The sequence below is a fragment of the Fusarium keratoplasticum genome, chromosome 9, assembly GCF_025433545.1.
Source record: "Fusarium keratoplasticum isolate Fu6.1 chromosome 9, whole genome shotgun sequence".
Lineage (NCBI taxonomy): Eukaryota > Fungi > Ascomycota > Sordariomycetes > Hypocreales > Nectriaceae > Fusarium > Fusarium keratoplasticum.
This window is the reverse complement of record NC_070537.1, coordinates 2,969,209-2,996,516: the sequence shown is the minus strand read 5'-3', so window position 1 is coordinate 2,996,516 and position 27,308 is coordinate 2,969,209. Positions and strand designations below refer to the sequence as shown.

The 27,308-nt window shown below is 43.6% G+C and overlaps 5 protein-coding genes and 1 pseudogene across 6 annotated transcripts, besides 1 other annotated feature; 4 read left to right on the top strand and 2 right to left on the bottom strand.

Moving 5' to 3' along the window:
* Positions 1–897: 897 nt before the first annotated feature.
* NCS57_01184100 lies at positions 898–2,158 on the top strand (annotated as a pseudogene). Its single transcript has 4 exons — positions 898–1,198; positions 1,254–1,618; positions 1,668–1,708; positions 1,759–2,158.
* Positions 898–2,158: a sequence feature.
* Positions 2,159–3,358: 1,200 nt separating this feature from the next.
* Positions 3,359–4,238, top strand: NCS57_01184000 (Ysc84 domain-containing protein; the record flags this gene model as incomplete). The annotated part of the gene is made up of 2 exons (XM_053061537.1): positions 3,359–3,563; positions 3,622–4,238. The coding sequence occupies exons 1-2, from the start codon at positions 3,491–3,493 to the stop codon at positions 4,236–4,238; spliced, it is 690 nt and encodes a 229-aa protein (XP_052909923.1). The 5' UTR covers positions 3,359–3,490.
* Positions 4,239–5,220: 982 nt separating this feature from the next.
* NCS57_01183900 (Cyanide hydratase) lies at positions 5,221–6,429 on the top strand (the record flags this gene model as incomplete). The annotated part of the gene is made up of 3 exons (XM_053061536.1): positions 5,221–5,268; positions 5,316–5,409; positions 5,471–6,429. 3 exons carry the CDS (start codon positions 5,221–5,223, stop codon positions 6,427–6,429), a joined length of 1,101 nt encoding a protein of 366 aa, XP_052909922.1.
* Positions 6,430–16,886: 10,457 nt separating this feature from the next.
* On the bottom strand, positions 16,887–18,473 carry NCS57_01183800 (uncharacterized protein; the record flags this gene model as incomplete). Its single annotated transcript, XM_053061535.1, has 3 exons — positions 16,887–17,665; positions 17,903–18,020; positions 18,114–18,473. 3 exons carry the CDS (start codon positions 18,471–18,473, stop codon positions 16,887–16,889), a joined length of 1,257 nt encoding a protein of 418 aa, XP_052909921.1.
* A 3,225-nt stretch (positions 18,474–21,698) lies between these two features.
* NCS57_01183700 (Cauli-VI domain-containing protein) lies at positions 21,699–22,330 on the top strand (the record flags this gene model as incomplete). Its single annotated transcript, XM_053061534.1, has 2 exons — positions 21,699–21,708; positions 21,768–22,330. The coding sequence occupies 2 exons, from the start codon at positions 21,699–21,701 to the stop codon at positions 22,328–22,330; spliced, it is 573 nt and encodes a 190-aa protein (XP_052909920.1).
* Positions 22,331–22,886: 556 nt separating this feature from the next.
* On the bottom strand, positions 22,887–26,455 carry NCS57_01183600 (uncharacterized protein; the record flags this gene model as incomplete). Its single annotated transcript, XM_053061533.1, has 7 exons — positions 22,887–24,605; positions 25,326–25,382; positions 25,431–25,455; positions 25,511–25,644; positions 25,702–25,762; positions 26,159–26,351; positions 26,407–26,455. 7 exons carry the CDS (start codon positions 26,453–26,455, stop codon positions 22,887–22,889), a joined length of 2,238 nt encoding a protein of 745 aa, XP_052909919.1.
* Between the last annotated feature and the right edge of the window lie 853 nt (positions 26,456–27,308).

Below are 27,308 nucleotides of genomic sequence, written 5' to 3'. Positions count from 1 at the left end.
TGACTCGACAGCCCACGGAGAGCACATGGGAGTCAGTTGTCTTGATGCACATCAATGCGGCACGGAGAAAAACAAGGCCTGAAGATGGGGCCGATCGCAGCCAGGGTGGCTAGTTTAGTTCCAGTCTCCAGACCGACCCCGAGCTTTACGAGATCTGGGTCAAGACATGAGATTTTAGCGCCTGCGATCCCCACATATTCATGACTCGGCACTCATTACACCGACACGTCATGGAAGCCATTGGGCTGCAGGCTACCGGGGTCGGCGGGAGTTTGGCCACTCAACTGGAAACTCTTCCTCGACAGAGAACCCGGTGATTTTCCTGGTGGAGCCGACCAGCAGGATGGTTTCTTATCGTGCGGATCGGTACCACACTGAGGCTCTCCTGCCATCGCTTCCCTTGACTTGAGAATGCCCGACGAGGCCCAAAGAGGGACTCGCTGTCTTTCTCGAGTGAGATCGCTTCATGTCCACGCTCCTGTCTACCACATGATACAGTACTCGAGACCGAAACCGGCTCCAGGAGACCAAGGCAGCCAGCAAAGACCATCAGGGGCAATTTCAAATATACTTTTAGCGGTGCACTCACCCTCGCCGGAGCCCAAGCCCCTCAGAGTCCGGCCCGGCCCCTAGCCTCTTCAGTTCTGTTGGCCGTCTTGGTCCCAAGCCACTTGTGGGTTAGGGCCTTCACGGGTTTCTCGGCACGGGGATGCTCTCTTCCAATAGGGATCGGCAGTTCAGCAGAGCGACTGAATCAAACTGCCCAGACTGCCGGATTTAGCATTGAAGTGGCCAACCCTCTTTAATGGAACACGTCGTCCACCCCGAATTGCTTTTTTCCGTCCACCGATTCACATTCCTTCAACTCTTCTTCCCTCTTCACCGTCGGCGGAAAGGCCCGAGACCGTTGGCAACATGACTGGCTTCATGGTCCCGGACAACTATGTCCCAGACTTGCCAAATGATACCGACATGAACATTGCGTCCATCGCGTGGGGCCTATCTCTCGGTATCACCATCTTTAACGTTTCCAAGGCGGCCAAGCAGACGAAATCGGCTTGGCATAGGAGGAAGAGAATCACGGCCTATGTCGCCCTGGTCTGGGTTGAGATCATCTCGAGCTTCCTATTGGGTGTTATGTGCTGGTTCTATCTTCGGAATAAGATCGAGCCGAGTTTGCAGTTTTTCTTTTTCATCAGTAAGGACGCTCAGGGTGGGGTTTCCGGATTTGACAAGCTGACTCTTTGCCATAGTCGTATGGTGGTCGACACAGGTTCAATGCTTGATCCAGATCATCATCAATCGAGTTTCCTTATTAATGGTCGTTCGATCAAACGGTACCAAGCTCAAATGGATCTGCTTCCTCATCCTTTTCGCCGTCAACATCAGCGTCTTTTGCATTTGGGTCCCGGCCCGTCTCCAGATCAGCGAGAGATACATCCACCTTAACGAGATTTGGGACCGCTGCGAGAAAGTCATCTTTGCTATTATGGATGCTGCTCTCAACTTTTACTTCATCTACGTCGTTAAGAAGAGGCTTGTCGCGAATGGCCTGCAGAAGTATACACGCCTTTATCAAATGAACTTGTTCCTGGTTGCCATTTCTATTGCCCTAGACGTAAGTATACCCAGTTCTACTTACAGCAATGTCTGCTAACCCGATACAGGTCCTTTTGATTTGCATGATGTCGCTGCCAAACAGTTTTGTGTATGTTCTACTAGACACGCCCGCTTTTGTATCTCACTAACCCATTGCAGGTACATTCAATTCCACCCCCTCGTCTACCTTCTCAAGCTACACATCGAGATGAACATGGCCGATCTGATCGGAAAGGTCGTCCGAGCCGGCAACAACCAGGACCACGACTACAGCTCTCGATCGAGGACCAATGGTACATCTCGCCAACACCCCAGCCGCTTCGGCCACACACTGGCCAGCACTCACCACCGAACCCACATCGAGCTTGGCGAAGAGGATGAATACGAACTTAAGGAGCGAGAGAAGATAGAGGGTATTAAGAAGACGATTGTGACGCAGGTGACTCGCACCGGCCCCAGCGAGAATGACGATGATTCTCACGAGGAAAACGACGACAGAGAGATCAGCGAGAGCAGTTCAACGAAGCAATTACATCAGCGCCAATACAGTGTCGAATAGAGAGACCATCATAAACGTCAGGCATATTACATAGAAGGGGAGAAAGAAAGAGAGTACATAGAAATATAACCATAATGTATAATGAAACAGATGCCAGTCGGTACATCTACCGACGTCTACTATCCCTTGCTACCCGAAACATGGAGTTTAGACCCTGATGTATTGGTTTAGCCTTTTAGTCAAACAGGAGGCCGATGGGCACTTGCCTGATGCATTCGTGAGACTCTTGTCTGGGTAGTCCTTTTTCCTGTCGTTAGCAGGGGCATCACAAGCATTTTTTTTGTCGCTTCCGCGAGTCAGGACCACAGACAGAGTCTGTAAAAGCCCTCGCAGAACGTTGCAGGTCTCACTAACCCTACGTCGTCTCAAAGATGAACGATCGGACAGGCGACCCCCCGGTCAGAGTAATATAGGGTGACACTTCATCGGGATTCCGAGTGATGGAACGAGGAAAACGTCGTCGATATAGAGGCAAGCCATGGTACTAGACAATGCATGATATTCTTCTCTTATCTTTACCGTAAGCGATGGCCGGGAATACGCGTGTTCCGGCAAAAGCACGATAGGAGGCTTAGCATGTGAGATGGCGACCGAGTTGATGACGCTATGGATGCAAATGTGCAATGCACATTGAGTACATTATGGAATATCGCAATATGGCCCCCTTTCCCTCCTCAAAACAGATAGATACTGTAACCTTTTCCACTTCACAATAGGTAGGTCGTGGCCAATCTCAGACAGACCGCAGCATGTGTATCTCTAGGGTAGGTAGGAAGAGATGAACAGGGAAACGCCCCCAAAAAAAACATGGGAATAAAGATGAGGCGCAGCCACTAGATCCAGCGTCTGATTTGTCATGCCTTTGCCAAGAAGCAAGTCTAAGCCACTGCGTCGTAAAGCGACAAAATTCCGTAGCGTTTTTGATCAGTGGCTGATGCACCCAAGGAACACAGTAAGCTGTAAGGTTGGGGTTCTGGAGCAAATACGCTCCAATACGCTTTGAAATACGCCCTTCAGTGCCTTGCGACCGGTGTTTGTCAACTTTTGCATGTTATGATTGGCCGAAGCTGTCAGCCGCAGCATCAAGTACGCTCGTTCCATACCATTGAGGCTGTGAAACGCTGGCTTGTGGTAGATGAAGAATGGGAGACCTCGATGTAGCGCCTCATGTGTGGCAGGCCCTTCTTTCAGGGCAATATAAGTACATCGCCTTTCCTAAGCAACTTCAACTCTACGCACTCCTGTTTAGCAACTCAAGTTGGCACTCTAATCATCATCTTTACTACACTCCATCAAGATATCTTGCACCTCAAATACACCATACATACAAACATGGGCTTCTTCAAGGCGGCTGATATTCGTCACGAATGCGACAAGGCGGCTCAGATACTCAAGTCGTTTGTTGGTATGTTTTCAATAGCACTTGGTATTCTTCAATGCTGCAACGACTAACAACCGGGTAGAAAAGTCCAAGATTCCTTCGGAAGTCATCGCAGGCGCCCAGGGGCTGGCAATCTTTACCGGCTTCCGCGCTGGCATGTACCTTGCAGGCGCTGGCGGTTCCGGAATCGTCGTCGCTCGTCTTCCCGATGGAACCTGGTCACCGCCTTCTGCCTTCTCGGTGCGGAGTGGTAGCATCGGCCTTGTTTATGGCCTAGATGTTTACGACTGTGTGTGCGTGCTCAACACACAAGCTGCCGTGGATGCGTATAAGACTTCCGAAATGAGCCTCGGCGGCGCCGTCGCCCTGGCAGCTGGACCAATTGGTGGTACCGCCAATGTGAAGGAGGTCAAGCCAGTCTGGACATACACCAAATCAAGGGGTCTTTACGGTGGCTTGACTGTCGATGGAACAGTCATCAAGGAGAGGCGTGACGCCAACGCCGATTTCTACGGGTCCAACGTTTCTTCCAAGCGGATTCTTGAGGGCGACGCCGAAATCGTTCATGGATCCCACGACTGGCGTGCTGGAGCGAAGCAACTCATCGAGGTTCTGAAAACCGCCGAAGGAAAACAGGGAGATGCAAAGATTCTTCAAGAAATCAGCGACCAGCCGACTCCTGGTGATCTGAGGGAGTAATACAGGTGGAGAAAGAGAATGGTGGCCGTATGTAGAGTCGGAGAGGCATTCGAGCTGAGATGTTGGAGTGCTAGAAGTATAATACTGTCGCGGACGGGGTGAAGGATGCGTGGGAGATTTGGATATTTATGTGTCACTTCTGCTGATTTATAGAGTTTCCGTTAATATTTCGAGATATTTGAGACCTGAGATTCGCTGAAGAGCTACCCAAGTGATCTCTTTGCTGAAAAACATTGCGCTCCCTTCGGGCCTTCGGGGCCCAGCCAACGCAACCTCAAGCGACATCCGAGACTTGTCCGAGTACCGTCCCTAAGTTGCTCAGGTGCATTGCATATTTGCGCGAAATGTTGAGCATGACTTCAGAATCAGAACAGGACACGGGGCCTATCCATGTCAAAATTCTTCTTGATACATCCATTATGGGACACGAGCAACGGCTTACAATGGCCGCAATGACACGGTAGAAGTTGGTTTGCGGCCCGCTGCGGCCCGCTGCGGCATCGTCAAATGGACACCAGCCAAGACACCACGCTGCGGGCCGCACGAAACATCCCGCTCTAGGACCCTGTAATCTCTCGCTGAGGCTCAACAACTATCTTCTCGGGCTTTTCTCGCCATCATCATCCCTGACAACTTTACAACTTGCTCCTTCCATTGGTCCAGGCTCCGTCTCAGCATGTTCTTCATCCTGCAATGCAGTTGCGTTTTAGTCACAGATTGATCATGAGCACATGCTGTCTGAACCCGCTCAGCCGTCATGGTTCGTGATCGGAGCAGCCCGGAAGATGCGGGCTTCTGGAGACAGTGTACGCCCGGAATGGGGCGAGGTGATGGAAAAGCTGCTTTGAACTACGTTGCAGGCCTGGGAAGAGTCGTATAAATATCCCCCATCTCCCTCTCGAATTGCTATCTTCCATCTCACAGACAAACGCAACAAACAAAGCCCTTCATCATTCACCAAACTACACTTTCAATCGCCAACATGCCCATCACAAAGTACAAGGCGGCCGCCGTCACCTCCGAACCTGGCGTATGAATACTCAGAACGTGATGGAAGACTCTTACTAATGAAGCCAGTGGTTTGATCTCGAGGCCGGCGTTGTTAAGACAATCGACTTCATCAATGAGGCTGGACAGGCGGGGTGCAAGCTGGTTGCCTTCCCCGAAGTCTGTAAGTGTGCTCCTGATCTCGGAATCTGGGTAAACAAATTCATCTAACGACCATTGTATAGGGATCCCTGGATATCCTTACTGGATGTGGAAGGTGACATATCTTCAGTCACTGCCAATGCTCAAGAAGTATCGTGAGAACTCGCTTGCAGTTGACTCGGAAGAAATGCGCCGGATCCGTCGGGCTGCTCGCGACAACCAGATCTATGTGTCCCTTGGATTCTCCGAGATTGACCATGCCACGCTTTACCTGGCTCAGGTATTGATCGGACCGGATGGATCTGTCGTGAACCATCGCCGCAAGATCAAGCCCACTCACGTGGAGAAGTTGGTGTACGGCGATGGTCCCGGTGACACCTTCATGTCGGTGTCGGAAACTGATATCGGCCGCGTGGGTCAGCTCAACTGTTGGGAGAACATGAACCCATTCCTCAAGGCGCTCAATGTGTCCTGCGGAGAGCAGGTTCACATTGCTGCCTGGCCCGTCTACCCAGGCCGCGAGCGCCAGGTTGCACCAGACCCAGCAACCAACTACGCCGATCCAGCCTCGGACCTGGTAACCCCCGAGTATGCCATCGAGACTGGCGCCTGGACTCTTGCACCCTTCCAGCGTCTTTCTGTCGAAGGGCTCAAGAAGAACACCCCTGAGGGAGTCGAGCCTGAAACCGACCCATCCGTCTACAATGGCCACGCGCGTATCTACAGACCTGACGGAAGCCTGGTCGTCAAGCCAGACAAGGATTTCGATGGCTTGCTCTTCGTCGACATTGATCTCAACGAAACCCATCTGACAAAGGTCCTGGCTGACTTTGCTGGGCACTACATGCGCCCAGATCTCATTCGATTGCTGGTTGACACTCGTCGCAAGGAGCTCATCACCGAAGCTGACCCTGTTGGTACAATTGCTACTTACACCACTCGGCACCGTCTGGGACTAGACAAGCCCCTCGATGGAGAGAAGAAGGAGCAGGAGTCTGCTAAGGAAGGGACTCAGAAGCAGAAGAGCTCTGACGTGCTCTAAGCTAGATAGCTTGGATTACAATTGTGTAGAATAGCTGTGATCCTCCTTCTCCCCTCTTCAATTAAACATGTGCTTGGCTTTGGCTCTGTGTTGGCCGACTATTGCATCTACTCATGGCGATCCTTGGGTCGATTAGTATCCTCTGCTTGGCTGGTAGTGAAAGCATCGCTTAGCAGGGACAGGTTGGATGAACTCAGTCGCTTATCTTGCAATATAGACATATAGATGTTGGGAACATAGAAGAGAACGTTGTTCAACCCAATCCTCTCAGTAAACCTCATGACGCCCAACACTGTCGCGGGGGTCTCTGCTGACATGTCCGACTCATCTCTCCTCTCTCCTCTCTCCAGGCCTGTGGTGGGGAAAGGAGGAACCAACTGCATCCGGTATTTTGCGGCGTTCAGTTCTAATAGCGGAATATGTCAATGACTGTGGCCTTTGCTATTGTGGCTGATGGCTTCTTTTGGGAAGTGTGACTAGGATCAATAATTGGCATCGTGTGTTAGGGTTGTTCTGATTTTGAGGACGTGCTTTGCGAAATAAGTATTGAGAACGTAACGGTATGACGGCATTGTGATTAACTGAGAATTGGGGTAGAGATGGCAAACAATTGTTCTGAGGTAACGAGGTCAGCCTGTTTGAATCCTCTACTTTATATGCACTGGCAGGATTTATTTCCTGTACCATCCTCGAACGTAGAAAGAACTTATATCAACTATGTGTTTAGATGCGAATTGATCCTCCAGTCCTGGTTTAATAATGACAACTCTAGTCTAGATCAAGTCCACTGACAAGCTTGATCAAGAGCTGAAGAGTGTGCGGGCAAAAGGTCAATCCCACCTGCCATGAATTCCGAAGATAACCACCTAACAATCCCGTTCTGTATGCTTGCTAGGACGCATCTGGCAAGAGGCGTACTCTCCTTACTCTGGACCCAGTATAGTGGTTGTCCTCCTTTTTGAACAAAGCTACGTGTTCTGTTGAAATGATGCCAGCGGGGGGCAGATGCCCGTCAGTTCGGTAAGTTCCACTTTGGAAATAGTTCAAGGGTATTTGCAACAGGACAAATCATCAGGCAGACGAACAACGAAAAGTCCCAGGACTAGGCCCTCAGCCTTTCAGGATGACCCGACTCTGGAAAGTTCCTGTTGCATCCCATGTGAGGTTCACACTGGACCACCCTTGTGCCCAGATAACGGCGAGGCCACGATATGGTTGGGTGGCATGAGATTGGACTGGAACAACAAATCGATCAATTCTTCTTGTTTCATGGAATGATTCCGAGTGTTCACCAACTCTCCTTGTTACGATTTTGACGAGGAGAAATCTGACAAAGTCAGAATTGTTATTGGCGCTTTTCGCAATCTTGGCTAGACGGTATTTGGGAAAGGCTTGAAAGAAGAAGAAAGGAAAAAGAGAGAGAGAGAAACGACACGGTTGTACTCATATACTTGGGCCATTCAAGCAATCCTAAGTGGTGAAACTCAGTGCAATTGTGAGACTACCGACAAGAGAAAGATCTGTGGGTTCCAACACGGCGACCTCAAAATGAGTTACTGGAAGTTCCAACAGTGGTGCGGTGTCGCTAGACAAGTCATAATCGAATCATTTGGATTGCTAATGATATTGATAGCCCTCTTTGCCGAAGTGGGCATCAACCCAGGCAACGAAAAAAACTCTTATAAAAATATTGCAGTAATAATCTTGTCGATGGGGGCAACCTTTGACGTAGCAGCGGTGGCACCGGCGACGAGACCAAAAGAGGAAAAAGGGGGGAATAGGGACTCACATATAGCACTAGTGGGTGGCAAAAGGGCTGGAACGCTCTAGGCTTTCATTCAAGGGTCCTCATTCTCATGCGATATAGGCGGAACATACTTCCTTATACTCGGTATAGGAGTTAGTAGTTATTATAGTACTATTATATTACTCAGGTTATTTAATTTATATTATTATAATATATAACCTAGTAGTAATAATAATTAAAAATAATTTAAAATACTTTATTAAAGATTAAGAATTTCCCTTTATAGGTCTAGAGCTTATTTTTTTTTATTAATATCCTTATATATAATTAATAAAGTTTATAACTTATTACTTATATTCCTTAAATACTCTTAAGATATAAAATAATAATAATTTTATTTATAAGTTATAAATAATTTATTATAAGTTAACGTACATGATAAGCATGTGCACCAAACAAGCATATGCACCACTATACTGTATAGCGAAAAAATAACCTACCCTAGACAACCTAAATCTAGCCATAGAATTTTTAGACTTAAGAAATTACTATAATTAAGTTTAGTATACTAAGTTTAAATTAATATATATTTTAATATATTTTTAATTAAAATATTAAGCTAGATATAGTAAAGTACACAGTGCTAATAAGCTTTTTCTTCATAACTTATAAATTAAAAATATATAAAATCCTAGAAATTTATATAATAAATATCTCTATTTAAATAATATAATTATGAATTTTTATTGATTTTAAGCTTAATTTAAATTTTTAAGATTTCTTTTTAAAATGTTAATTTATGGTATAAAATCTAAGTGGTGCGTACCCTTGTTTGGTGCACATGCTTATCATGTACGTTATTAACTTATTACCTAAAAGCTTTATTTTAGCTTAAATATTTTAAATACTTTAATACTAAGATATAATTATTAGGATTAAGATACTTAGTATTAATTTATAAAGGTATATTATTATAATAATTAGCTATTATTTTATTTAAGATATATTTATTATAAGCTAAAGCCTTTATAATAAGATTTATAATAATAATAATAAAATATTTAATTATAATAATTTTAATAAAAAAATTAATATTATAAATAAATCAACTAGTTATATAACTTAAATATTTAATATAATTTATAATAAAGGTATTTAAAAAGCTATTTTTAAGACTTATTAGTGCTATGAGAGCTTTAATAACTTAATTAATAATAATATTATTTACTTAATATCTTTTTAATATTTTATATCTTTTTAATAATTATATAATTTAATTTTAAAAGGTTAAGAGCTTATATTAATATAAAATAGTTTTAAGACCTTTAAGTTATTTAGTAAAAGTAGCTTTATAAAATTAACCTAGCTCTTAAGCTATGAGAGCTATAAAGTAATAATATTACTTTTTAGCCTAAGTAATATCTAATTATATAACTAATTATATAAAATAAGAGTTTAATTATTATTATTATATTTATTAATAGTAATAAAAGTTTATTTTTTTAATTATTAATAATAAAATATCTTAGTAAGGTTATAATTATTATTATACTTTTATATCTTTATAAAATAATCTCTATAATTATATTAGGGATATAAATATTATAATAGCTTAATAATAATTTAATTAAATAATTAAATATATTAAGATTATTTTTATAATATTAAAAATTATATTAATTAACTATTTTTAAACCTACTAAGATATATTTTAATTTTAAGCTTAGCTAAATTATATTATTTTTAAAAATATCTTAAAGTTTTAATTAAAGCTATATAAGCTTAGTTCCTTAGCTTAGTATAATATATATATAATTTACTTAACGTATATGTATAGCAAGTGTCACAGTCATGCAAGTGTCACAATTTGATTTTAGTTAAAATAAGGGTTTTTTAAATAATTCTAGAAAATTAAAACTAAGCTAAAAAAGGCTAAAAATTAGAAGTTAGTATGATTATATAATATATTACTCACCCTAATTCTTATAGATTATTAAAAAAATTCCTATAGGGTAGTATAGAGAAAACCTATTCGCACTGTATAAATAGCTATTTCTCTATAAAGTAGATTTTTTAAAAATCTATAAAAATTATATATAGTTTATCTATAAGTTAAATAGCTAGAAACACTCTTTTTAAGTTTTTAGCTATTTTATTTAAGTTTTTATTAAAGCTAGAAAATCCTAGTTTTATATGCACAGTCCAGCTGTGACACTTGCATGACTGTGACACTTGCTTATCATATACGTTAATAATAATATTACTTATTATATATAAAATAGATTTTTTTTAATTTTATTAATTATAGTTTTAAAGATATTACTATTTTTTATAACCTTCTAACCTAGCCTAATATTAGGTATAGTATTATTACTATTTATATATATAATAATAATATTAAATAAGACTTAAGTATAAGTATTATAAGGGCGCTAATTAATTAAAAACTTAATATATATATTAGCTTAGGTAAGGTTATTATATATTACTTTATTAAGAAAGTAATTAAGTAACTTATAATTAACTTAAGTTATAATATATATTATAATAATATTACTTATAACTTAATTTTATACTATTTAAAATAGGGATTAAAGTATCTTAATTTATATCTTAGTAATTTTAATAATAAAAGCTTTATAATAGTAATATTAATATAGCTAATAATAAGATATAATAACTAAGGGCCTAAATATAAGGCTATAAATAAAACCTTTATTAATATAACTAGGTTATTATAATAATTAATACTTATAGTTTAAGTCTTAATATCTTTAATATTAATCTTATTATTTATTTTAAAATACCTTAGAGAATTATAAATTATAATTAATAAAGTAAGTAAGCTAGCTAAGATAAATTATTAAATAATATAATTATTATCTAGGCTAAGTAAGAACTTATTAATTAAAAAAAACTTAATTAGCTTATTAACTTAGCTAGCTAGGTTTTTTTTTTAAGAGCTAATATTATTAAATTATATTTAGTATAATACTTAATAAGTAGTAAGGTTAATCCTCTTATAAGTAAATTAAAAAAATATAATTATTATTTTATTTTTTTATTTTATTATTTATAAAAACAATTAATTAAGGTATTTATAATTTTTATATATAAGAGAATTTCTTTATATTAATAAATTATATTATAATTACTAATTTATTTTTTTATACTTTTTTATTATATAACTTAGAGAGCTTATATAATAAGGCTTATATTTTATCTTTATGCTTAATTATCTTTCTATTAGCTATTAATTATATTAAATTAAAAAATACTTATAAATCTTTTATAAGATCTAATAAAAAAATATAAATAACTAGCCTTTTAAGGTAATAGCTATATAACTTTTTATAGCTATTAAAAGCTATTAATAAGCTAATATAGCTTGTTAATAATTCTTTAAATAACAGCCTTATAATAAATACTTTAAGGTTTAATTAAAAAGTAATAACTTTAAAGCTTTATTTTAAAAAAAAAAAAACTAAAATTACTTTTAAGGCTTAAGTTATAATTATTAAAAATAAAAAAACTAAAGCTATAAAATAATTAAATAACTTTATTATTTCTAACTATTAGCTTTAAAATATAAAAGTATTTTTTAATTTTTAAAATTTATATAAGTTAATATTATATAATATATATAATAAGTAAATAAAATAAATAAATAAATAAAATAAAAATCTTAATTTCTTTAATAAAAATTATAATAAAAATATAATAAATTATTTAATTAATTAAAATTACTTATTATATTTTTCCCTAGATTTCCTAATTATTACTTAATAGATCCTTATATTATAACTAGGCTTATTATAGATATTATAGCGCTAAATTATTAATTATATTAACCTCCCTTAACTACTACTCCGCGATAATTTAGCTACTACCTATATATTAATATTTATTTAATTAATTATTTATCTTTTTTCCTTTATTATTATTACTTTTTTTTTCTATAGTTTAATCTATTTTACCCTTTAGCGCTAACTTAATATCTTATTAGCCTATTAAAGGTCTTAGACCTCTGCCCTTATAAGAGCTATTTTATATATAATTACCTTTATTCCCTTTATAAGAGATTTTAATACTTTAAGAATTAACTCTAGAGAGCTATTTTAATACTTTTTAATCTATTTTTTAAGGTATTTAGACTAAGATTAGGCCTTAAATATAATCTTTAGGGTCCTTAATACCTAAGAGGTTAATTAATTAGAAGCCTTCTTAATTAGTATTAATATCTATAGCTATATATTAAGCTTTAAGACTATACTTTCTAAGTTAAGGGAAATAATATTAGTTCTTTTAAAAGCCTCTTTAATATTTCTTTTTATTATAATAGCCTTATATATTATATAAAAGGCTAAAAAGAACTTAGTCTTTAAAATATAAGTAATAAAATATTTAATTAAATATTTTATTTCTTAATTATAAGCCTTTTTTAATATATTAAAATACTTAATATTAAAGGGCTAAAATAAATAAAATAAATAAGGTAATATATAAAATTAAATAATTTTTTTTTCTTATAATATCTTTTAAAATTAATAAATTAATAACTTTTATAGCTATTAAGAATTAAGAGATAATAAGAATTAATTAATTAATTAATTATATATTAATTAAAATACTTAAGCTACTTAAAACTAGTTTTATTATTAATCTAGTTATTTTAAGTTATTATAATAGCCTAATTACCTAGGAGGTTATTTTTTTAGTATTAATTAATAAGGTAATATTAGCTTATATTAATAATAAATAGCTAAATTACTTAGCCTTTTATATTAATTACTTAAATAATTATAATTTATTTATAATTATTAAGTTATATTAATTTTAGCTTTAAATACCTTTCTAAGCCTATAATAATTATTTTATTTATAATTATACCTATAAGAAAGTTAATTTTATTAAAGTTATAGATATTATTTAATTAGATATTATACTTCGTGATTATATTTATTATAAGCTAAAATTAATTATAGATAATAATTAGATCTTTATACTTAGCTCTTTAATAATTATATTTTTAAAAAAAAATATATCTTAAGCTCTTAATATTACCTAATAAAGTTTAAAGCTTAATATATATTAATTAATACTATATTATAGTTAATTGTGAAAAGGTAAGCCCCTTTGGGCACGATCAGGGTGAAATCAGAGATCAAGGGTACGTCCGTATTGCTATGAAGACTTCAACTTGCCGAAGCCTCCTTGAGGCTTCGCCAAATTAGGTCATATGGTCTTATGGGTCACATGACCTCGGCAGGTTATCGCCAGGGATTCGGCAATAACCGATTAACTCCAGATATCCTTACATTAATAAGTAATTAATTAGCTATTTTTTTTATATTATAAAGCTAAGGGAGAAATCCTCGCGAATCTAGGTTAAGAATAAAATAAATAAGGATCTATTCCTCTAGATTAGAGAGCTAATATAATTTCTAGAGGGTATTATATTAAGATTAGATATCCTTTTATTAACGCTAAAGTATTATTAGGTTAACTATATAGATCTCTATAGTATATTAGAGCTTTAATTTTAGGTTATTTTAAAGGGCCTAAAGAGTAAGAAGGATTCTAGCCTCTCTATTAGATTATAATATACTAGGTAGTTAAGAATTAATTAATTAAATAGAGAGGATATAAGTTAAGGGATTTTTATTTTACTTACTTGTCTATTTTACTTACTTATTATATATATTATATATTATTTAACGTACATGATAAGCATGCGACGCATCCAAGTATGCGACGCACTTTTCCCTCCTACACCTAACTTTTCAATTAATCAATTGATTTTTCCACCACTAAATATGTCAGACCTAAATACTGAGGCTAAAACCCTTCTTGCCCTTCAAGCCCTTCAAAATGACCCAAAACTAAGCGTCCGACGCGCTGCAAAGATCTATAAGGTCTCCGAGCCAAGGCTACGTCGTCGCAGACAGGGAATCCAATCGCGATGCGATTGGATTCCAAAATCACGCCGACTATCTGATCTAGAGGAACAGATCATAATTCAGTTCATTCTCGACCTAGATTCGCGAGGATTCCCCCCCCGACTGCGTGCTGTTGAAGAAATGGCCAACCGACTGCTCGCCGACCGCGACGCGTCACCCGTCGGCAAGCGCTGGGCTCATAACTTCGTCAGGCGACACGAAGAGGTTAAGACGCGTTTTTTTCGTAAATACGACTACCAGAGAGCCAAATGCGAAGATCCAACCATTATTCGCGATTGGTTTAGGCTCGTGGAGAGCATAATCGCGAAATATGGTATCGACCTCGCTGATATCTACAACTTTGATGAGACTGGCTTTATGATGGGTCTAATTACAAGCGGAATGGTCGTCACAGGCACAGATAGGCGTGGAAAGCCAAAATTAGTGCAGCCTGGAAACCGGGAATGGATTACAGTGATCCAAGCGATTAATGCGGAAGGCTGGGCGATCCCGCCGTTCATCATCGGTGCGGGCCAATATCACCTCGCCAACTGGTACCGAGAAAGTAACCTCCCGGGCGATTGGGCTATTGCGACGACCCAAAATGGCTGGACTAATAATGAGATCGGTCTCGAGTGGCTAAAACACTTTGACCGGTGTACAAGCAATCGATCAATTGGTTCCTATCGTCTTCTGATCCTAGATGGCCACGAAAGTCACCACTCCGTCGACTTTGAGAGATATTGCGAGGAAAATAAGATCATCACGCTTTGTATGCCACCTCATTCGTCTCATCTACTTCAGCCTCTTGATATCGGGTACTTTAACCTGCTCAAGCAGGCTTACGGTCGAGAAATAGAGCATCTGATCAGATGCTCTATAACCCACGTTTCAAAGACTGAGTTCTTTCCGGCCTTCTACGCCGCATATCAGGCCACTATGACGGAAAGAAATATCAAGGCGGCTTTTTAGAGGAGCCGGGCTTGTTCCTCTTGACCCGGAAAGTGTGGTCTCGAAGCTTGATGTGCAGCTACGGACTCCAACGCCTGCCGAGGAGGTAGCTAGCCCTTCGACCCCTTGGGCGTCAAAGACTCCAAAGACCGTCCTTGAGGCCCAATCTCAGTCTGAATACCTCGATAGACGAATCAGAAGGCATCAAAGTAGCTCCCCAGAGTCAATTTTAGGAGCTCTTAAGTCGCTTGCTAAGGGGACTAAGGCAATGATGCATGAGAATGCCTTATTGAGGTCTGAGAATAAAGACCTTCGAGAGGCAAATGAGATACTAAGCCGGCGCCGGAGGGCAAAAAAGGACTAGACTACAGAAAAGAGGGGTAATGACAGTAGAGGAGGGAAGGCAAGCAATTGATCAGATGGATGTTAATGCGCAGGTAGTGGCGGAATCATCGAGAAGTGGTGGTCAAGGAAGGTCGGCGCGACCGGGGGTTCGGCATTGTGGTGTCTGCGGCAAGCCCGGTCATAATGCAAGGACCTGTCAGGTAGTGATTGAGACGTCTGGGGAAGAGTATAGCGAGTAGTTTTAATTGATCAATTGATTTGTTGTGTTTTTATCTTAGTTTATAGTAGTAAGGTTTAAGAAAAGTGCGTCGCATACTTAGATACGTCGCATGCTTATCATGTACGTTATAAAACTTTATATCTCTTAAAACCTTTTATTTTTTTTATTAAAAAAAATTATTAGCTACCTTATAGCTTACTTATATAAAAACATTTTCTTATAAAAAAAACTATTAATAGCTTAACTAGTAGTTTTCATAGGTAATAGGGTAAGGGAGGCTAAGAATAAAAAGCAGAGTTATGTTAAGCTGTCTTATCATATTAAGTAGTAACTTGACAGCTTAGCACTGAAATAATATTCCGATTTGCCCTTCAAAGTCATCCTCATATCCCCCAGACGAAATACACCCCTGGTCTTGGGAGGAGCATAGACGTCAACATGAGTCTTCTGTGAGACCATCTTCCAACGGACCGTCAGCTCACCCGTCGGGAAGAGTGGAACAGTCGCGGCTGCGTGAGACAAGCCCATACTAACTCCCAGTTCCTGTAGCCAAATCCATCTGCACCTTCAGCAGCTCTCACCCCGGCAACCCACTCGGTCAACACATAGGTCACTGCGCCTCCCCAGGGATGGCCCAGGCTTGTGAATGAGCAAAGACCCGGCCGGCCATCAGGGGTCAGATACTTCCAGCTTGCACCACTACTGGGTTGATCATTGCTCAACATGGCGCCCCAGACGTTTCGGATGAGCTTATCTGCTCTGTCCCAGTCCCGGGCAGCGAGAATCCCCGAGAGTAGGAATCCATTCGTGTTGGCAGAGATCTTGGTTTCAACATCTCTAGGGTCAAGGGTCGAGCGATCCTTGTACCCAATACCAAGCCGGAGGTCGCCGAGGGCTTTGATGGCGGATACCGCACGCTTTTTAGACGCCACTCATGACGAGATACAAAAAGCAGTGCCAGGAACTGATGAAGAGCCCCTGTCGGTGAGAGAAACGGTATATGTCCCAAGCTTGTCGCTCCACAGCTTGTTGTTGATTGCTTGGGCCAACGCCTTTGCTGATCAGCAGACTTCTTCTCACCAATCGCTGCTGCAATATCCGCGGCCCCGTTGAGCGTCTCAACCGAGGCACAGGAAACTAGAGACCCGGCTGCCGCATCACCAAGAAGTGCCGAGTAAAAGTGAGTAAGACCGTCGGTCGTGTTGATCCTACTGGTGATCCAAGCGAGCTGGGCATCCCATTGTTTCCACGATCTCTAGGCGAACTCGACGTCATTCGTCCGTCGCATATAGTGGTAGAAGGAAAGGAATCCCAGAGTCCGGTAATCATCAAGGCCGTATACTCCATATGGAGCAAACGGATGTGTGATGGACGGATCATAGCCCATGCTTGGTCCGAGAGACAGCTGTCTATTCTTGAGCTGCGTCTTGAGAATAAAGTCCAGAGTTCCCCGGGTATGGTCGAAACGTCCCGTGCTGGCTCCGATGATGCGTGAGGTGTGGTAGAAATCCCCTAACCAAACGAGACGATCTCTCTTTGGGCCATCAAGACAAACACTGGCAAGGTTTGCCTGCGTTCCGTACTCAGCCAGGATGTCTTGACTGGTCAGGGGGTTTCTGTAGATCTCGGAGCGACTCGCAGTATCGTATGCCACAACATTCCGGTAGAATGCCGCTTGGTCTTGCCAGGCACCAAAGCCAAGAGATCCGGCTGGGGAGATGGCTTTGCCCCCTAGGGAGTAGCTTTTCAGAGCGACTTTGAAAGCGGACCGACCGTTCACGGAAACTGTGAGGAAGCCTTTCGGATCGATTTCTGTCTTGATCCGGTGCCAGGTCTTCTCCTTAACCGTGAAAGGAAGTTGAACAGTGTCAAGGACGTAGGAGGTGAGAGTTGTGTGATTCACAAACCCGAACCCGCTTGCCAACATGATTATGTTGGGAGGTGTAAGAGTCCTGTTGGTGTTGAGAAACGACGATTTGGAAGGCAGGTCGCCAGTTAGCTGAATCTGGAGGCCACCTGCCCCATCGGTTGTGCCTATGATCTTGTCAGTGACGTGTGTGTAACGTGAGGCTCTTGTTCTTACCACAGACCACCAGATTCCGCCTCGCTCGATAAAGGCATCAAGCTCGAGTGTATAGTTTGCAAACAGGGAACCCTTTAGGGTTCGCGCCGGGCGTTGGCTGGCTATGCACGCACCCTCGCTGGAATGAACTTGTCAAACCGCCCCCTGGGTTGACTTGTCAACGCAGGAGGCAATTGCTGCTCGAGCACCAAGCTTCCAGACGTTGTTGAGTAGCTCATCACTGCAGTAGAATGAACCCGGAAGATCCTCTGTCTCGACGGGGCTGATGGACGGCTCTAAGCCGACATGGCCTATCGTCACAGCACCCTGGGTTAAGAGTCAGAATGATTGCCATCGCTGTCCGCCCTGCAAGAGAGTGGATTTGTAACAACCTGGCTGGGTGATCTTGATCGTCTCTACCCGAAAGCTGTTGCCCTGAGCCGTGTTGAAGAGGTAGGGCCCATCTGACCAGGGATGTTGGAGGTTGAGAAAGGCCTCGCTGTACTTGACCTCAACCTGAACGGGGGTCTCTAGCTCGGAAACTTCAAAGAAGGGAATTCCGGCTCGCTCAGTCCCACAGTCAATCGTGGCTATGGGAGATTTGGGGTTCAGTGTGAAGGTTTTGGCCTTGGAGGTCTTGAGTAGGTATTTATCGCCAACAGCGAGCCCCGCTGGCCTGAAAGATGCATCTGCGCTTCGACAAGCGCCATCTGTAGGGTTTGTTGCTATGGCCGAGGTGGAAAGCAGGTAAAGATTTATAAGAGCGTGATGGAGAAACATGGTCGAGACGGTGAGTTGCTAATACCTCATGCTTTGACGCCATTACATTGAATATAACTCGATACTTGTCGCCGTATAATAAAGCTGGCATGCCCTCAACAGCATCGATGGCAAACCAGACCCCTGCGGGCGAGTGACTTGCACCGGACCCCATTTCCGGTTAAAGATGGCCCAAGGTGAAGCTTCGTACGACGGTACGATATCATCCGAGTTTAGCTGCTTATTGACCCCCGATCCCCGCACTCTGTCCAAACATGGGGAAATTATCCACGGTGCTGGTTAGACGCGAGGCTGGAGGCAAGGTAACTGCGTGTTCACCTCAACTCCCGAGTTCAATTCCCTCCCTCCCGCAAAAGCCGGGCGCGACTGCTATTGGCTGACAGGCACCAGACAAGGTCTCGTGGGGAACAGCCCGTAAACGTAAAGCTGCAGTCATGAGTGGCTGAGAAAATACGATCCATCAGGCCCAGCCGGCCAAGGTATAGGGTTGCTGGTACAATTTGACTACCTCAAAACGTTGTCTAGCTGTAGATGCCCTGATGTAGGCGGTCTTCATACGGAGTACTCAGGTAATGTCTATTACTATATAGGTTAGAGATTAGGCTACTGGGCAAAGATGAGGGACTTGTACGGGAACATCCTATTTTCGGGAGGCATGAAACGACAAGGGGGTTTAAAGTACGCCGACTGGGAAGCAAGATGCTGCAAAAATGATAACAGTACACCTTGCGAAGCCACGTATCTAAGAAACACCATTTTTAACCGGAGATGATCTTGAACCCCGCATATTAATTACACCTCTGCACCTTGAATTCCAAGGACCTTGGGTTAACCCTATAGCCTGAAGATGCGTCGCGAAGCCCAAACCCACAGCTCATCCATCCATGAAGAACTCAACACATATTACGTTGGTTTACTGCTAAAATACACAGTTCCGTTAAACGTCGCTCCAGCGAACTGGTGGCCACTGCCCGTGCTGTTGTTTTGAGTACCATCGGTTGCGTTGAACCGGTGGCCAGTCTCTTGACTAGTTGGGGCTTCGTCGGTTATGCTAGCGAGGGATGGGTTTCCAGCATCGCTACGCACGAGTGGGATATTACTATGTCCCCGTGCTCCCATCCAGAGTGGTTGTTCCATTGACTGAGAGTTTTTAGACCGGTACCTCCGAACTAATATGAAGATTACCGATACTATTAAGGCGGTGGGTATGATGGCAGCTGCGCAGAGACCACCAATGAGACTAGCTGAGGGCCCGCCCGCAGAAGAGGGCGAATTCGCAGTGGACGTCCCAGACGCAGGGAGAGTCGAGGTACTCTTCGTTTGCCACGAAGTCGACGAAGCGATAATATCCGAAGGTTGCCAATTAATCTGAATCATTGGGGCGAAGAAGGCGTAGGGACTCGAGGTGGTTGTATCCCGGATCGTCAGCTGTGAGAAAGACCCGCTCGTGCCACCCTCACACGTCACAGTGGAAACGACGGTGGAGGTAGGACCAACTACACAAGTGTTGCCGTTGTTGTTGGCACAGGAGTACCCGCTGGTCATTATTGAGCGTTAGCGGAAGGGCTTAACTCCACTTGTTTCAGAGGAAAGATGGCGGAGCCGGACCAGACTACCCGCAGGGCAGACATTGTAGTTTGTACTTACGTTGGACAACAACCCACAGCCGTCTCTCCAGCCTTCATGGAAAACTGCACCAGCCATTCGCTATTCCCGCCTGCTATCGCAGTGCAGGCTGATGTATGCCCGCTTGGGCATACAATCCCGGGAGAGTAGATGCCCCATCCTTTCAGTGGGTGTGTCGGACTTGGCGCCCCAGCACTGGTGGGCGGCCAGCATGAAGGGTTGTCTTGGGCTCCCATCTGGCCGCAGGACTGCCCCTGAAAGGCAGCGTGGCAAGTCTCGCAGAGCCCGACAAGGTCTCTGCAGCTGGATGGCTGAGTGAATGTTGTCGTGAGGGGACCGAGAATGGTCCGCGATTGGGATGTGATGGCTGAGGGCATCTCGCCGGTTTATGCTCAGAGACATGAATAACCGGGGGTCCTCAGAGCTGCAGTTTGTTAATTTGGGACAGAAGGAGATACTTATGCTCAAGGTATGAGTTTAAGCGCCGGGGGGCCGGGGCCAAGGCAACGGAAGGCGGCAGCTGCCCAGGTTAGGCCTTAGTGAGATGAGATATAAATGTTTTTGGCCTGTCAAAACTGACGCCTGCAGATGACTATTTGACGCCGCATCACTCCTATAGGCCAATTTTTTTTTAGTTGTGTGCGAACACCCCCGAGCCCCTGTCTCGCTCACGACCAACAAAGCTTCGCTGACCCAATTAAACTCCTTTATCCTACGCGCGCGGAAATTTTCCACTAAGGCAAGAGCTGCTATCGGCGGTTATTATTAGCGTATATGTTTTTATTTATTTATTTATCTCATTCTTAAGTTTATATATAAGCTTATAAGTGATATTAGTAACTATGAAATAATAGATAACTATCTTATAATGCAGCGACTAAATTGGTAAACCGGGAGGGGAAAAAGCAATAAAGAAAGAAAAGGAGCCTATTTTAGACCCATGCTCATAAAAAGCAAACCACAGGCAAACCATCTAATACTAACCTCTTAGCAAATCAGGCTCGGAAACATAGACCAATATCAGCCGATATTACAGGCCTCAAACACTCTGCCCCTAAGCCTAATTCTCTACCTACGTGTCACGTGCTAAAATGGCTGGATTGCTAAAAGCGGCAAGAGAGCCGTTTATCAGCAGGTCAGACGCAGCCGATTCGGGGCTTACCTACTTTATAAGGGAAACCCTATAGAAAGCAAGTAGGGCAAGAATCAAGACTGTCATACCCTAGGACCTATGTTTACTATGCTCCCTAGCTGCTTGACCTCTTTACTCTCTTTTATATGCTGTGACCCTTATTATTTATAAAAACTATTAGTTAAGCTACTAATAGTTCTTTTTTATAAGAGAATTTTTTTTATACTAGTAGACTATGGGGTAGCTAATAGTTTTTTTCTTAACTAGCTAATAGTTTCTAAAAAATGGGGTTTTAATAAGGTTAGGGTCTTATAAAAGAGGTATATATAACTTTAAGCTATAAAGATTTTAGAAATAAAGTTCTTTTTCTTATAATACTTTTCTAGAATTAGGTATAGATTTTTAAAGCTATGTCCTTTAAGTAAGCCCTCTTTAGGGTTAGGGTTAGACCTAGCTGTAAGTATTCGATGTCAGCTAGTTAGGGTGGACAAGAGTTCCAGTTCCCAGAACTCTGACAGCTAACCACTTGACTTTAGACCACGGCTTTCACTCCTATCAAGAAGCGTTCGACTTTGCCTATGGCAAGCCTGAAGTTCGGGCGCAGCTTGCGGTTGAGCACAAGCCTGAAGCTTTCGCAACATCCGAACCCGAGACTGTCACGACGCCCGAGCCCGAAATCGCTACTATACCTGAGCTCGTAACTATCACCACGTCTAAGCCCGAGACTGCAACTGCGCCTGAGTCCGCAATTGTCATGGCGCTCGAGCCCGAAACCGCTCTTACACCCGAGCCTGAAACTCTGCCTCAATCCAGGACAGTACTCGATGCTGAGCCTGGGCACCAGGAGCAGCCGCCAGCCAAGAAGGCCCGTCATAGTGAAGGACAGGCCACTGAAACGTTTTCTGACACTCAAGAAAACACCTTTGGCAGCAACGACATAGTTGATCAAGCGGGCGAGTCGTCATCTAGTGCTTCCGACCCGTCCGAGATCGTCTACAGCGATATAGTGCAGGCGAAAGAGCGACTGTCGGCTCTCATGGAGGGGGGTGGAGCAGTGAAAATCATCCCAGTGTCCCCCAAGAGGAAGTGGGAGGAATAGTTTGACTCTTTGAGTGTTACCTGAGTCCACTACTGAGGGTAGGGAGGTAGGTTGTACGTGTCTGTAGGAGGGGCAACGCGGTGAATGTATTTTATTCTTCCTCACTGTCTGTCTTCTTCTGTTATATCAAGGCCGTAAGCCTTTTCTAATCCCAGTGTTGCCGAAATGCCCGAGTCATAGCAGAGGGCCAGGCCTCCGCTTATCCCATCTTTATGGGGAACGCAGATGCATTACATATCATCGAGGCTGCCTTTCATGGAAGAATGGAACCGAGGGTCGGAGAGTTTCTTAGAAAGTCTACGTGAATGAGAACGACTCTCTGCGTCTTACCCCATGCGCATTGCCCTTTTTCGTGGTCAATTCAAGGAGTTAAACGACATCGAAGTATCCTCAACACTAATATACCTACCTTGGTCAAACTTACCTACATGCGTCTTGGTTCCAATGCATTCCACCTCCCTTCGACAGGCCGGCTCGTCTTTGATGTCAACAATGCCCAAGTCCCGACATAATTTCCTGAGATCGATTGCCTGTCGCACTCCCTACACTGTTCCAGCTAGAGATAGTCCTCTTCAGTCTGAACTTCGAAGTTGTCGGAGTACAGCCTCGCAATGTCTAGTGTAGGAGGCAATTCCAGCTTCCGAGGCTCGCGGTAGACCCACTTCGATTGCCAGTGAAGATAATCGAGGTGTTTTGTCTCCTCAACCAGGTTTTCAAAGTTCCATGGATGACCCGGGTTGAAATCACTTCGAAGAAACGAAGTTTGGTTCAACAAGTGCCCGATGGCTTCCTCCAATGCCTCGTCTACCAAGAGATATCCTTTTTGGCCTCGCTTACGCACTACCAAGCCGCGGTCGATGCATGCGTTGTACGCCCTATACCAGGCGATGTCACGGTGAATGGCCTGTTGAAATACGTCGGTGCAAAAGTCGGCATGCGGGCCTGCTTCCAAGATGAAGGTGAAGGACTCGGCGGGGATGCCCACACTGGTCACGGCGAGGGCATCAACCAGCCACTCAGCCAACTTCCAAGGGAAAAACATGAGATCTACGTTCCTGCGGTCTTCAGTTCTGCCATCCTTCTCTGCTTGTAAGAACTGAGCCGCGTGTTTCGGGTCACCGAGCCTTCCCTCAATACAACCCAGCACACTGACACGGCGTACAACTCGAAGCCGTGGATTCTCCTTGAAGAAGGGTGCCAAGCCCTGAACATGAGTTGATGGGGTTCCCACAGACGGGTGGTCCTCGTATAGCACCAAGTTCCGGATTTGTAGGCGCTGATTGGTTGGAAGACGCTGAAGAAAGCGAATGGCGGTAGCCGCAGCCGAAAACCGAATCTTTTCTCGGCAGCGGACACCCCTTGGTGTATGCAATTGGTCGTATACTCCAGGTGGATTGTAGGCCCTTGATGTCGTGTAGTACCAGGGCTCCAAGAGCTTCCAAGCGTCATCAGCCTTGAAACGGCTTGTCGCCCTCGCTACTCCTGGCTGCGAGGGAATAGCCCAGGGATCAAACCGAAGATCCAGAAGTTCATGAGCTGGACAAGTGCCCACCCATCCTGGAAGAGCTCCGAAGACCAATCTAGCGAATTCGGCGGGTTCCTTTTCCGCAAGGAGTCGTAGGCAGTAGGACATGGCTGCCTGAATCGCCCAAGAGCCTCCGACCCACTCCGGCCTCAGACGATGCCCACTAGGGCCATGGTCTATCGACCCGAAGCCATCATATTCATACCTAAAGCGATAGCTTGGTGCATATCGCCCATGTCGCCATTCATAACTACCCTCGGAGGGGTCAGTCTTATCTTCCTCAGAGTCGGAGTCGGGGCTGAAAATGGCATCCCGATTTCCCTCGGAGCCGGAATCGGACTCGGACTCGGAATCGGAGAAACTGTGCCATCTTCCAGTTTCATAGTTGTCCAGACAATGTTTGTGGTACCTTGACTCCGTTTGAATCTGTGGCGCAAGTGTCGGAAATTTTAGGGCAAGCTGGGAGTACATATCGGGAGTCATGAATCGAGCGAGGCGTACGACCAAATCCACCTCGAGCAAGCTGAAGTAGGTGTAGACGTAGTTGAAGCAGCCAGCCAGGCCCCTCCAGTCCTCGCGGTAAAGTGTCGAGAAGGTGATGGTGTTGATAGCGAGCGGCATATTCCTCGTCTCGTTGGCAACTGAGCGGCAGGTGTACATGAGAGAGAGGTCGATTGGGTTGTTATCAGCGGTGGTAAGCTTTTCAGAATCGCCATCGAGAGCATATCCTCCGTCGACTTGGAAATAGTACTGAAAGATTTTTTCCCGTATTTCGGGTGGAAGGGTAACGAGGCTCGCGAGAGGAGGTTCAACCACAACCAACAACAACCACAACCAACCAGTCAACCAATCAACAACCGGTCAACTGATAAACAACACGTCAAGGAGATCACGATGGCTGCTTTGCACCCATTAATAAGTTATCAATGAGCTCAGAAATCAACCAATGCTTACCTTTCCGCAGAGACCTTCAACCAGACGATCAAAGCAGCGCGGCCAATGCCTATCGGCATACCCTCCAGTACAACCAAGATGACCTTAGCGAGGAGGTCCGCAAGCTTCGCAAGGACGCAAAAAGCACCTATAACAGGCTGAGAGTGATGATATCAGACAGAGGCCTTAAGAGCATTGATATAAGCACGCGATGTAGCGATCTACTGCTGGTTTCTAGAGAAAGTCAGCATCGGCATTGGGTCAAAGGCAAAAGAATTTATACTAACAACTCGTCATCTTCGGTTGCACTATTCTTCTTCTGCCTGGCCTCTTTCCACCTGGTTATAATTCCAATGGAAGGTTCGGCTTCCTTAGAAAAGAGCTTTCCTTATTGGAGGCTCTTAAAAAGAAGCTACGAGAAGGGGAACGTCCCGTCGGCGAAGATGCCGAATTCCTCGAGGACTTAAAAGACAACACCCGGCTAGACTATAAGTTAACAACTATTTTTTTTTTTTTCAATCTTGGAATCCTACTTACCACGGGGCGTGGGTCATGACGCTCGTAATGACCGTGAAGACCTTCCGCACCGCCAAACTGGCATTTGGTTAGATGGGTTTGTGTATCAATGGTGCAGGGTCTTACTGAGAGGATCGAAGAAGTCTTGCTGCTTGACCTTGGTTAGCAATACAGAATGTAGTTTTGGCCATTGGGGGGGATCATACTGGCCAGCCAGGATCTGGCCACGTAGCTGCAGGCGCAACTGCTGCAGTGAGCTTGGGTTAGGGAGTCTGTGCAAGGGGATGGAAAGTGGCGAATCTCTCACTGTTGGGAAATGGGGGTTATCGGCGTCATAGGTCTATCACGAATGAGCAAAAAATAACATCAAAACGGAAATGGGAGCCTTGGAACATACTTCGGAGGGATCGGTTCCTGGAGTCGGCGTCGGAGTTCTGCTGATGGGATCAATGTCGGAGCTGACTTGCTTTGGTGCGGCACATCGCTACTGTAAGTTACCTACCAAACCTAAAAAGAGTCGGCGCCGGGGCTCGGCGCCGGACTGAAACTGCCTTGTTAAGCAAGGTGATGCGGAAAAATCTCTAGGGGGAGCATAGGGCGCTTACCTCGGAGGCAGATGGAGGTCTATAGGTTCAATTGATCAAACCCATCCGGTCAAATGCATGATGCGTACATCTTGGCTCGTGTGAATGCTGGGGGATCGTTAGAGATGGAACCTCGAGTCAGGGGCTGTACCTACTGCGAATGACAGTAATTTCAACAGTAATTTCAACAATAATGTCCTCCCTCAGCGGGAGGTTGTACGTCTGTCCGCTTGGTTCCTGAATTGAGAATCCTGACGAGGCCACACAAACTGGTCGAGGTTGAAGAAGGTGATGGCCCAGTCAGACACGACAGCACCCTCTTCTGTCATCAACCGCTTGAAGTTGGTGTGTCCTAGTCTTGACTTCAGCTGGATCCTCGCGGCTCTCAAGTCTTCACATTGTACAAACATGTGGAAGACGGTTGTTTGGGGTATCCTCATGAACAGGCGGCAGAAGTCGCCAGCTAGGAAGACAGAGTCAGATGTGGGTATTCTCCTCACTCCGTCAAGGATACGTACCTTTCTTCCATGCAGAAAGTGGTTCAGTCCAATAAACTCGGTCCTGCATTGTAGCAGCATGGTGCTTTGAGCACGAGTCAAGCCCTTGTAGTATTGGAAGCTCTTGGGATGCCAATCTTCGACCAGGGCTAGGGGAAATTGATGCTCTGGATGCTTCATTGCTCGCTTCCGGCGGTAGTCGTTCCAAAGTTCGGCGCTTCTTTTGGCAGCGTCCTGCTTTGCGCACTTGGCGATGGCGTCTTTCCGCGTCTTTGGGTCAAGCCACTTGGCCGCCAACTTCTTTGCATCACCGCCCAGGTTTCGCGCAACTCGCTGCCAGGCGCTGCCACATAGATCCTGTGCTTCCCGGTCGAGGAGTTGGCACGGATGAGCGGCTAAGATGGGGGACTTGGGGGACACATGAACGGGGCTAACATATGGGGGTCGATCCAGCACTTGCAGTGACTTGGCCCGGTGAGATAGCATGAGCCGGTAGAGATAGACACGGATGTGCTCAATGTTGAGCTCTTTCTCAAGTGCGCGGGCGCTGCAGTTGCTAAGCGCACCAGAAACTTTCTTGAGGCAGCTGTACTGTAGCCGCTCCAGCTGTGCGATGTTTTTGCCGTTCAATGCCCAATTCAGCCTCTGGTTAGGGCTGAAGACAAACCATGCAGCACAAGCATACGAAATGGTAGGGCGGATCTTGGTCAAGTAGATTTGGCGAGCATCTTTGAGCTTCAGACCCCAGATGCTCCCTGATATACGCCGCAAGTACTTCAACTGCCTGTTGACCTTCTTCTTGATCTAACATCGGCCGTCAGCTCAAAGATGTTCAAGTACAGCCAGACTAGTGTGGCTTACCTGTTCAATGTGGTCGTCCCACCTCAATTGGTGGTCCACGGTGACTCCAAGAATCTTCATCT